Genomic DNA, 12705 nt, shown 5'->3' on the forward strand with positions numbered 1-12705 from the left:
ATTAATTGAAATTGCTTCTGAGCGGCTTGATTCGATATTGCAATCCAACACGACTGGGCCGGACTCTTTCTCTCTGACTCTCTCTCCCTCTATAGAATCTTTCCTCTGATTCCTCTTCCCTACAAAAATATCCAATTGTGGATGTGCCATTGACTTATCTTAGAAAAACACATTCAGATGGATTCAGGAAGATCATTAAGAGAATGGGAAGAGGAGGGGTGACAGAAACCGAGGAGTACATGGGTAGAGGAGAAGGAGAGAGGATGGGGGAGGAGGGGTGACAGAAACAGAGGAGTACATGGGTAGAGGAGAAGGGGAGAGGATTGGGGAGGAGGGGTGACAGAAACAGAGGAGTACATGGGTAGAGGAGAAGGAGAGAGGATGGGGGAGGAGGGGTGACAGAAACAGAGGAGTACATGGGTAGTGGAGAAGGAGAGAGGATGGGGGAGGAGGGGTGACAGAAACAGAGGAGTACATGGGTAGAGGAGAAGGAGAGAGAAGGAGAAGGAGACATTTTCATGACAATGTGATCTGAGAAAATGAGACATGAGAAATGGTTTTGGAATGAGTGGGATCTGTCTGTTTGAGAGTAAGAGAGTTAGTTGCTGGTTGAAAATAAATAAATGAATTTGTTTATCAAGATAATATTGGTCATACAGTACCAGCAGTATGTAAATACATGGAGATTCCTGAGTTATCCTGGGCTAGCCTACTGACCCCTGTTCTTATTCAGAACAAAATGGCCGCTGTTGTGATTGATGTGTTTGTCCTTTAAGACCGAGCACAGATAGATCATGATGGTGACACACACACACACACACACACACACACACACACACACACACACACACACACACACACACACACACACACACACACACACACACACACACACACACACACACACACACACACACACACACACACACACCTCATTAACTCCTTGCACTATTCATGTACAGTACTTTAGGAGACGGAATATGGTCCTTATATGGTCATAAACCCTAAGCCTAGATAAGCAAATAGGTTGGTAATTGCATGTCTTCATCTACAGGCTCTTCGTTGTCATTCACCTCCATTAAACAAAGACTCTGAGACAGCGAAAGAAAACACATGTAGCCGCTTCAGTGATTAATTGGCTATCTGAGCCCACCAGTTTCTAAAACCCACTAGTGTTGCATTGCAATATAGCTTTTTTTGAGGAATTCCAATTAAATTGAGAGAGTTCTTATTTCTGTAAACAATGCTATCAAGTAGTAAAGCTCTTAAGTTAGGTCTTAGTGTGTGTGTGTGCATGTATGTATAATCCACATTCCCCTGCAACAAAACATGAACCATTTATTAAATCACATTATGTTTCCACATGAATGCATTCTCCACAGTTCAAAATGATCCATTTTTATTCAGTTCTCATTTCCCCACTTTGTTATGAAAAGTGCTTTTGGATTCTGAAATGTGAATAGGTTCATCCCACCTTTTATACATTATCATTTATACATTATCATATCATTTAAAAACCAGGTTTCATTCAACGGAACACAATATGAAGACAATCACGTAAAGGTGCAAACTGGAATATTTGCAAGTGTTTTTGGAAATCAGTGATATATTCCCATTGGTTTGAGAAGACCAATCAGACTGTAGCTTTAAATCAGCCTATTGTATCACACGGTGTAAAGTTGTCTGAACTCCATCCATTATAACCAATGGGACAGGTGTAGTCTATAACAGGCGCCTACCATCTTAATTAGTGTTCAATTAAGTCAATGTGACGGCTCAATCTGTCTGTCAGACAAAAGTCACATCACCTCTACGCTACTTGTCAAGCTAAATCAATCAAGACACGCTAGATTACAGGTTAGCGTTAGCCGCAGCACTAACAGTGTAGGGAGATGGGGACGTTGGCTTGAACGATACTTAATTACTGTTGACACATTAGGACCCCACGGGTGGTCTTGTCACTGCCTGTGTTCAAATGGCAGGTGAATAGACATCTCCATATGCTGCGTTGCTACTGAAGGGTCCTATAACTGAGTGACACACAGCAATGACAGCATGAACTCACACATCACATGCACTTTCCCCCCCTCTTTCTCTCCTCCCTCTCTTTACTCTGAGGTGATGGCACTTTGCACAGTGTTAAACTGCATATCTATTCCATTATATCAACCGCTCTGAGATGTGAGAGAAGAGAGAACCTGTGTATCCTGAGGGTGACAACTTCAAAGGACCATCCCTCCCTCCCTCCCTCCCTCCCTCCCTTGCTCCCTCCCTCCCTCCCTCCCTCCCTCCCTCCGTGTATCCCAGATGTCCATACGCACCCATAACACGATTCAACATCAACCCTCTCCACAGCTGGCCAACATCTAACAAGCTAAGGCTGGGGCCATGCCAGCGAAGGTGTGTGTGTGTGTGTGTGTGTCTGTCTGTCTATGTGTGTCTGTCTATGTCTATGTGTGTGTATGTGTGTGTGTGTGTGTGTGTGTGTGTGTGTGTATACACACTACACACCTATCACCATCACCATCCTTTCACTCTCATTCATCCCTATTCATTCCTATTCTTCCTTCTCTTGTGTTAGTCTGATCAAACACACCTAGTAACCTTTGTGCTTCTCTCTCTGTCTCTCTGTCTTCATCTAATTCAATATAATGTGAGTACAGTACATCAAGGGCTTGTAGATTGCTGTGGACAGCTGTGTGTTAGTGTTAGTGGTTAAATGCCTGTTCACGTAAGCAGTCTTTTGATCAGACAGGTTCTCTCCAGGGGGGAGGAGGGAGCCGCAGGTGTACCAGCGTATCAAGCTGTGTGTGTGTGTGTCTGTATGTGTGTGTCCATGTGCGTGCGTGTGTGTGTATGAGTGTGTGCGTGTGCTTTTTGATCAGTCTGGTTCTCTCCAAGGGAGGTAAGCCCCAGGTGTACAAGTGTTACAGACTTGTCCCAAATGGCCCCCTTTTCCCAATATAGTGCACTACCTTTAACCTCAGGGGATTATAGGGAATAGCATAGATTGATGTTAAAAACCCTTTCAAACTTAGAGCACGAGGCCCAGTCACAGAAAGCTAGTGTTGTTATCACTTAATAGTGTTTGAATGAAGGCTAGGCTAAGCTAGGCTAGCTGATCATGTGCATGTTCCTGCTGAATACCAAGAAACCCACAGGAAAGATTGTGACTAGGAGCAATGACTTTCATACATCCATTTTTTTCTTCAATTGCAGCCGTTTCCTACAATGGTGTAGTAGGTCATATTTCGGGCAGAAGGACAAGCATTCACAAACACACACACTCATTCAAGCAGACTAACACACCTGCTGCTAAGAGTCATACGCTTCTCTTTGATACTTATAGATGTCCAACACACTCTAGTGTTAGAAGCTGTGTGAGGAAGACTGTGATGCTACGGTTCATCATTTAAGACACTAAACAGTGAGACACGGCTCTGAAGACAGCAGGACATGAAAAACAAAGAAAAGAGAGGGGAAAATTAAAAGAGAGGATAAACTGCCATCTGATATTTCTCTGTGAGACTAAACAGCATCTAATCTGACGTGAAGAGATAAGAGATGTGTTCATTTCAGACACTGTATCAAAGGCTTACTAAACACCCGGTTGGTTGAATAGCAGCCTTTTGTAGTAAACAACATCTCTTCTGGCCTCAAATCTTTTGAAATGTCTGTGAACAAAATATGTTTGAACATATGTAGTCTTGTCAAGTTTGTATTTTAACATGGTGTTAAGCATCATGGAATGATAAGGGGCTTTAAAAAGCCGGCAAAGAAAAATCTGCTGTTTTTTTAAAGTAACCGATATGACATTTATATTTGTGTGGACCAAGTGATTAAATCTGAAGCCAACTACAAGTGCCAAACCCACGGTTTCTCATTTCAAATATTTGTCAAAGATATTACCCTTGTTTCCACACACACACACACACACGTCAGGGTCCTAAGAGACACGGAAGTTTCTATTTGATTTATCTTTTAGCTTATTTCTCTGACTTGGCCTGTCTGTTTGTTGAGGTAAATGAAGGAGGCTATTTGAATAGTTGGAGTAGTTTGGAGCCCATTATGTTTAGCGAGAGAGAAGAAGAACACCAGATTTAGAGTTCAACATTGACACTGATGAATATGCATTAATACACAGGTTGGCCTTGTGTTCTTTTCCAATTGTGATATTCTATCCTCACAAATCTACTCTCAAAATGACATACACATGTAGGCAGCACTAACAAACCTGAACTTCGTCCTCACAATCAAAACATACATCATCCCCTGTGCAAGAGTCTACCTTTCATTAAGTCATCACTAGGAATTATGCATTGAAACGGAGCTATCAATTGCTAGTGTTCCCACACAGCTGCTACTACGACGAATCAGTAACGTAATCAACGAACACTTGGGAGAGAATGAGACTTTGGGGGCCTCATGAAAAGGTTCAACGGTTAACATCTGAAGATGAAAAGGGTGCGACGTTCAAATGAATGAATCCTGTAAATCGGACAAGTCGCCATGTTAAAGAATCAAGAATCCGCAGAGGTTGAGAAGCGAATCCACTTTTATGACTCTAAAATGACATTTCACAAAAGAATAACAACATGCAACTTAGGGGGCGGGGGAAAAGACAAGAACAAAAGACATCCTCTCATCCTACCATCTTTGAATACACAGACATTCTAACACATCATCATTGAATGACCTTTGAATCTCATTGGAGCCTATTGACATTTTACTGTAATACATAATAGCGATATATTTGAACCCTCTTGCCTATCTTCTACCTAAACCTGTGTCATATATATCTGTATGCTTCAAATATTGCATATCTCATACACGGGGGAAATAATATGTTGAATAAACTGGTTTTTCCAACGTGGGTATTTTAAAGTGGCACTTCGCTAATTATTTAACCTGATATTCCTAATATCCTTCCTGCAACATGCCATTGTCCACATGGAGATATTGAATATGAGGTTAGAAAATAGTGGAGTGCCCCTTTAATTCAAACGGATAATGAGAAAGAATGAAAGGAGGATAAGTTGGACGAAGAGCGATCGAGTGAGAGATTTGTTCCTCTCTGATCTCTTCCTGTCTTCAAGAAAAAACAAAACGTACTGCAATTAAGCTGAAACCTTTGACATCTTTGTGGTTGTGGTGTGTGTGTGCGCTTGTGTATTTATGTGACCATCTGAGTGTGAGCGTTGAAAAAAATATTTTATAGATCCACTTCAGTGTTTTCTGTAATCCACCTGAGGTATACAATTTTCCTTCAAAACGCCGATACACAAATGTCAACAAGGAGGGGACAAGAGACAAGAACTCCATTTTGTGAAACTGACCGGGACTTCGTTTTACTTTGTGTTTCACAAACCAAGATGGCGTCCGATCACGATCTCTCATTGAATATGGTGCATCTATCCAGTAGGGACAGGAGAGCATCGTCTTCTCTGAAGCCCTTGGTTCATGGGTGATTCATGAGAACATGGCCTATTCCTCTACGGTACGGCATATGTTCTCATTCACTCCCCACGTCTCTTCACTATAGCTCTCACATATTGATTTTTTTTTCCATTCAAAAGGGGCCCTTTTGCTATTTCTGGTATTTCTAGATGAGCCTTTATGTCTCACCCTAACACACACAGAGGGATACATCTGCATTCATACAGATCCAATATGTTTTAGAATTAGAAAACCCATCAAATATGCAACCTTGATTTTCTTTCACCTATCAAATGTTAGTTAGCTAAAAGAAAAAGTTGGTAATCAATGCTACCTTATAGATGTGAATAAAAAAAAAACAACTCTGTACAAAGTCTCATCGAAAGGACTCTACAATCTGCTTATCTTAATAGTAAGCATTGTCTTTTTTCAAGAGGACAAAAGCATTAGACTACCATTAGCCACTGGGCTATGCTAGCCCCGTTGTCAGTCACAGGAACGTTAGCATTAGCCGCTAAGCTAAGCTAGCCCTGATAGTCAAGGAGAACCCAATAGTTTTCTTTTGGAGTTTCATCAATGTTTGGAGTTTCATCATTTTTTCCGACAATGCTCACACGAAATTCACATTTTGGTACTTTTTTTTTTGCTTTTCTTTGGGTGTATGGATGAGGGTGACTATGCTCCATGCAAGCCCAGAATTAGCATGTTTTTCAAGGGTCCTGTCATTGCTGTAGTCCTCTCAAAGAATATCCCCCATGTCTCAGAATATGAGATGCCTTGATTAAACTCCATTACCCAGAAGTCATTGTAATCCTCCACAAAATGTATACCAATCCCTCAGCTCAATTTTCACCCAATCGTCATGGAAAGAAGAGAACATGGACACCTCACTGAGGAAAAAGAGAGAGAGAAAGAGGGAGGAGATGAGTTCACTGAACAGATATCAATCAAACACCTCGAGAAGAAGAAAAAGTTCCAACCGATAGATAAAGTTTCATCTGTTTTTCCTCGAGCCGGCGGCATCCATCATCTGACTCGTACTTTTAACTCCAAACCCCGTCTCCCCTTCCTGTCCACCCCTCTTCTCAGTCCAAGGGTTGGTGAGGTACCCATGAGCATCTATCTCATAGTACTGTTGTCCATCTTTATTCCTGACAGAAAGATTTGCCTGGTCCAAACTCCCAGTGCTATTACACTTTTTCACCAGCGGGGGTGCCAGGGAGCTAGGTGACAGCAGTGACGTCAGAGACAAACTACTAAGTGTCTCTGATAAATGTTCGCTGTTAAAAGCCTGACTGGATCCTTCGCCTCCTATTCCTATCCCACAATCGTCATCTGAAGGGTCCATAGAGTCTTGCCTTGGGCAGCCGGGACTGGTGCTGCTGCCACAGCTGCTCTGGCTCCTCTGGTGCCCTCTAGTGGCTTGGAGGTTGAATGCGGTACTGCGGCCTCTCATTGAGGGGTGACCCAGCGATCTGGGGGTTTGTCGGGGTTCGTCGAGGTGAGGGAGAGGGAGAGGGCAGAGGAGAGGCAGGGCCAGGGAGAGTCCCAGTTCTCCTCGAGGGGGGGAGACGCTAAAGCTGAGACCTTCCTCCAGGGTGGTCTGGAGGCTGCCCTCGGAGCTGCCTGTGGCCAGGGACGAGTCACTGTGGGACGGGTGCTGAGGAAGGATAGAGGGGGAAAAGGAGAGAGAGAAGTGAAAGAAACAGAGAGATAGACAGTAAGACAGAAAGAGAGAGAAAAAAAGTGAATGAGAGCGGGATGAAGTATTAATCACAAGAACCAAGAAAACAGAGAGAGTCAAGTAGAGAAGAGATGACCTAGCTAATTAGTGTAGTGCTGTAGAAATGTACTAGACTCTCACAAAGCACTCTGGAAATGACATAAACAAAACAAATAGATACAGAAAAGGTCAGTTACATGCTGTTGCCATGGTTACCTCTGAAGCAGAAGAAGAAAATTGCTTGTTTTTGTGTGCCATGAACAGAAAATGCACACTTATCACCGTAGAAGATGATTTAAATGAAAAATATGGTGCTCTAAAGTCTAAATGGGAAGATATAAAGGTCTGAATAAGAAGATGTATAATTCAACTTTGATGCACTCACTCCTTACAGATATGCCCATTTATTTTGTTTTATTCCATAATAACTGTCTCAACCACAGTGAGCTTTCTGGAACAAAATGGCTGCTGTGCATCACCTGTATACTTCCCCCTCTTAGAATATAAAAGAGTTAGCTACAGTATATTGTAAATGTAATCTCTTATAGCAAGCATCCCCATGGACCTAAACTCTAGTGGAGTGAAGCCCTTACCAATGATTGGAAAACAACTGAATCTGATGGGTATTTCACCCCATATAGTCAATCCATTACTTCCTATACCATTGTAACAACCATGTCTGTTACACTGAAGTCCATAGACTACACTATGTAATACAATTATCAATATGATAGCACACACCTGAATATACCGTTGACCCAACGATAGGGCCTCCTGAGTAGTGCAGCGGTCTAAGGCACTGCATTGCAGTGCTTGAGGCATCACTACAGACCCAGGTTTGATCCCAGGCTGTGTCACCGGCTGTGACCGGGAGACCCATGAGGCGGCGCACAATTGGCCCAGCATTGTCCGGGTTAGGAGAGGGTTTGGACTGCCGGGATGTCCTTGTCCCATCGCGCCCTAGCGACTCCTTGTGGCGGGCCGGGCGCCTGCAAGCTGACCTCGGTCACCAGTTGTACGGTGTTTCCTCTGACACATTGTCCGGGTTAGGAGAGGGTTTGGACTGCCGGGATGTCCTTGTCCCATCGCGCCCTAGCGACTCCTTGTGGCGGGCCGGGCGCCTGCAAGCTGACCTCGGTCGCCAGTTGTACGGTGTTTCCTTGTGGCGGGCCGGGCGCCTGCAAGCTGACCTCGGTCGCCAGTTGTACGGTGTTTCCTTGTGGCGGGCCGGGCGCCTGCAAGCTGACCTCGGTCGCCAGTTGTACGGTGTTTCCTCTGACACATTGGTGCGGGTTAAGTGAGCAGTGTGTCAACAAGCATTGCGGCTTGGCAGGGTCGTGTTTCGGAGGACGTATGGCTCTAGACCTTCACCTCCGTACAGGAGTTTCAGCGATAGGACAAGAGTGTAACTACCAATTGGGGAGAAAAAAGGGTAAAAATAAACGATAAAGCCGTGTGTTCCTATTTGTATGTTTTATTTGTAGAGGCACCCTATTCAGCTGCACGGCACGCCATCTTTGAACCATTTCATGTGTCTAAAGGTACAAACTCTTCCTGCCTGGTGGGCCCGGAGAGCAAATCAACTGCGCTATAGGCCTACCGCTGGCCAATCGGATGGCTCAGATTACCGTGTCTGCAATAATGAAGCAGGCGTAAAAGAAAGCTACAGCAAAGTTGTGAGATTTCAAAACGTTTAAAACCATGACTAGAGAGAGACTGTCAACGAATACAGCAAAGAGCTGCTGTTTTTAAACGTTTAAAACCATGACTAGAGAGAGACTGTCAACGAATACAGCAAAGAGCTGCTGTTTTTAAGAGTGAGTTCATGTTTAAGTTCTTACTCAGGACTGTCAACACTTCGTATTCAATACTTTTATTAGCCATAAAATATGTTTTCTTTGTACTTCCACTCGCGCTACAACCAGCACTGCAGCTGTAATGAATGAGTGGGAAAGTTTATCGATAGGCCTGCGTTGTTATTAGCAGCTTGGGTCTTTTTTAATATCGAGAAATATTTCCCGTCTCTGTTCATAGGAGTAACAGCATGAATTTGTGAATGTTGCGGTGCCGTCAGTTGGAAGACGGTGTCCCTTTTGTTCCAGTGTCAGTGGGGTTTGGTAGTAAGCGCCAGGTGCACCAGTTTGAGTTCGTCAAGAACTGCAACTCTGCAGGGTTTTTCACGCGCAACAGTTTCCTGTGCACAAGCATTTCGCTACACTCGCAATAACATCTGCTAACCATGTGTATGTGAACAATACATGTTTTATTTGATTTGTGTGTATCAAGAATGGTCCACCACCCAAAGGACATCCAGCCAACCTGACACAACTGGGGGTGCAACTCAGTATTAGGAAGGTGTTCTTAATATTTTGTACACCCAGTGTACATTTCACTACATGAATACTCCCTCTACCAAAGTGACCCCATGACCTCTTACCTGGGAGTCTAGGACCCTGCTGTTGGCCCCTGAGGAGTCTAGGACCCTGCTGTTGGCCCCTGGGAAGTCTAGGACCCTGATGTTGGCCCCTGGGTAGGCTAGGACCCTGCTGTTGGCCCCTGAGGAGTCTAGGACCATGCTGTTGGCCCCTGGGGAGTCTAGGACCCTGCTGTTGGCCCCTGGGTAGGCTAGGACCCTGCTGTTGGCCCCTGGGGAGGCTAGGATCCTGCTGTTGGCCCCTGGGGAGTCTAGGACCCTGCTGTTGGCCCCTGGGGAGCGCAGAGTGGCCCAGGAGGCTGGGGAAGGCAGCCTGGATGCCTCTCTCCCCCCTGGGTCTACCCCCGTCCTGTGGATGGGTGGGGGGACCGCTGTGGCTGTGGCAGGGTGAAATAACTCCACAGGGAGATGGAAGAGAGGAGAGGAGGAACCTCTACATCCGACACTGCCACCCTGGTCACTGTGATGGCCATCACCATCTGTTGACATACAGTTATTATTTATAGAAAGATATAAATGTTGCATGTAGAATGAACATGAGTTATCTATCCATTCATCCATCCATCCAGCTGTATAACGCTAATGTTATGGTGGGAGTGTCACGACTTCCGCCGAAGTCGGCTCCTCTCCTTGTTCGGGCGGCGTTCGGCGGTCGACGTCACCGGCTTTCTAGCCATCGCCGCTCCATTTTTCATGTATCCATTTGTTTTGTCTTGTTCCCTGCACACCTGGTTTTCATTCCCCAATCAATCTACATGTATTTATTCCTCTGTTCCCCATCATGTCTTTGTGTAAGACTGTTTGTGTTACGTGTGTATTTGTCGACGCGCCAGACTGGCTTGTTTTTTCAGTGTTATTTTCACGAAGATGTTTATTGTTAAACATAATTCTTGTGACTGTTTTGCGCGTTTTGCACTTTTGCCTCGATAAAGTGTGTGTTCACAAATCTCTGCTCTCCTGCACCTGACTTCACTTCCAGTACGCACACACCTTGACAGGGAGGAAGGATAGGCATATCATTGAATGTCGTTAATCAATGTCTTTGTGTATGCCAGCCCATCTGTCTTTTAGTTAATTAACATTGGGATGTCGGTGTAATCAACTGTGTGAATACGGAGCAAAACATAATTTTCTCCCTCACACATCTGAGCGTGAGAGACGGGAAGGAGAACCTTCTGATTGAAATGATCATGTCAATGTCATTGCAAAGGCATGTGATCATCATTAAACACAGTCATCTAAATACCAAGAGCATAAACCAAGGTCACAAGATGAAAATGTCAACTGGTAATGTATGCACACATATCCATCAGATTTCACAAGTGCTAATGAGATGGGAAGATAAAGGAGAACACGGTTACCTCTGTTGTGGTGGAGGAACTGGAGAGACTGGCTCTGGAACTGGGGCTGGACGCCCACCTCTAGCAGGAATCCTACCCCATCTTCAGGGCCTCTGCTGTGGGGTCGAGAACCTCCGTGCCCCCAACGCCCTCCACACCCAGCCTGAATCTCCCTCAATTCCTCAGAACTGTGGGAGTCACTGCTCCCTCTCTCCTCCTATAGAGAGAGAGAGATGGGGGGGAGAGAGTACCTCAGAGTTATCCTATAACAAATATAAGCATTCAGGATGACTTCAATAATCTGTAAAGTTCCAGGTAATACTGCTAGCATTATTAGAAATCAATAAGCATCTGTTGCTATGGCTATTAGGGCTAGCCCTATCTAGCGTGAATTACCATTTAACATTCTATCTCCGGGCAGCTAACATCTATTAGCATTTTAAGTGTATTAACCAAATTAGGCTACCCCTGGTGTAGCATGTTAAAAGAGTTAAACTACCACACTAGCATATTAGCATTGAAATAGGCATAACTTAGAGCCAAAGGTGGTTGAACTTGAATGCTTGATCTTGTTGTCAATATTTTGGAAAGACTAGCATTTTGTTTGCTGATAGCACCATTCATTGGGGGTTAGCCTAGCACGCTAGCTAACTAGCCAACATCAGCAACAACAACAATAACAACAACAAAGGCATTGTCTGTGGTAAAGCAAAAGTCTCAATGTAAATAGTGTTAACTGTGAAATGAAATGACCAAATTAAATATTGATAAAAATGAAATATAATTGTAATATAAACCACCATGGGATATTATTCCAATTTAGAGAATTTTCTACATGTTGATATTTCCTACTATTTGATTCTTCATCTCTCTTCAGTCAATACATCTGTTGATTAGTAATATATTTTTCCAAACTAAAGTAATTGCAAGCTCCACAGTGCCTCGTTTTAGAATGGATATCAAATTAGTTTCAATAGAGAAAAGCAATAAGGTAAACCAGATGAAACAGCTTAGAGGAGACGGGATGAGATCCATAGACACACATACACACACACACATCATGATCATTCTCACACACACAAACGCACACACACACTCGCACGCACGCACGCATGCACACACATCACGATCATGCTTACACACACACACACACATACGCGCACACACAGACATGCATCCTACGCACACACACACACGCATTCACACACGCACACACACAGGCACACAGACACAAACAAACACAGACCCGTCACCCTAGCCTGCCCACGGCACATGGTGAAACACACACGGGAACATTGATTCGCTAATCAAGCAGTTAATGCAGTGTAATGCAGTGGGATGCAGTGTGTGATAGAATGTGTTCATGTGTGTAAGCAGTTGAATTATGCAAAAACAGAAAATATATAGTTTCTCAGTGTGTGCGCATGTTTTGTGTCACTGAGAGTAAGTATGTGCGTGTGCACACCCCACCTTGCCGTCCCTGACCAGTAGCTGGTAGTCACTGTGGTCGTCCAGACTAAGATCATCAGGAAGGGCCAGTGATGACGACTTGTCAGACAGCTGCTCTGACATCAGAGACGCCTGCTCCACCTCAGCCAATCGGATCTGCGATACAGACACACAGAATTCCAACACAGCACATTATGTCATTCAATACACCCGATTTGTTATGGGAAAAGTGTGAGAGACACTTTCTTTGTGGTAAAAAGATTATGATGCATTTTAAGCGCATTTAAAGTGCCAAATAATGCATATGAAGTGAATAACACTTG

At 44.1% G+C, this 12705-nt stretch overlaps 1 protein-coding gene across 2 annotated transcripts in view; it reads right to left on the bottom strand.

The window, feature by feature from the left end:
- Positions 1 to 2570: 2570 nt before the first annotated feature.
- Positions 2571 to 12705, bottom strand: part of LOC139567965 (voltage-dependent T-type calcium channel subunit alpha-1I) — a 171715-nt gene continuing 161580 nt past the window's right edge. For both annotated transcript variants that reach the window (XM_071389610.1, XM_071389609.1), the window contains exons 36-39: positions 12404 to 12538; positions 10955 to 11150; positions 9597 to 10072; positions 2571 to 7096 (exon numbers count right to left, since the gene is read on the bottom strand). In XM_071389610.1, the coding sequence (XP_071245711.1) occupies positions 6431 to 7096; positions 9597 to 10072; positions 10955 to 11150; positions 12404 to 12538 (1473 nt within the window). In that variant the 3' untranslated portion in view covers positions 2571 to 6430. The remainder of the gene's footprint in view (positions 7097 to 9596; positions 10073 to 10954; positions 11151 to 12403; positions 12539 to 12705) is intronic.

The sequence above is a fragment of the Salvelinus alpinus genome, chromosome 2 (genome assembly GCF_045679555.1).
Source record: "Salvelinus alpinus chromosome 2, SLU_Salpinus.1, whole genome shotgun sequence".
NCBI lineage: Eukaryota > Metazoa > Chordata > Actinopteri > Salmoniformes > Salmonidae > Salvelinus > Salvelinus alpinus.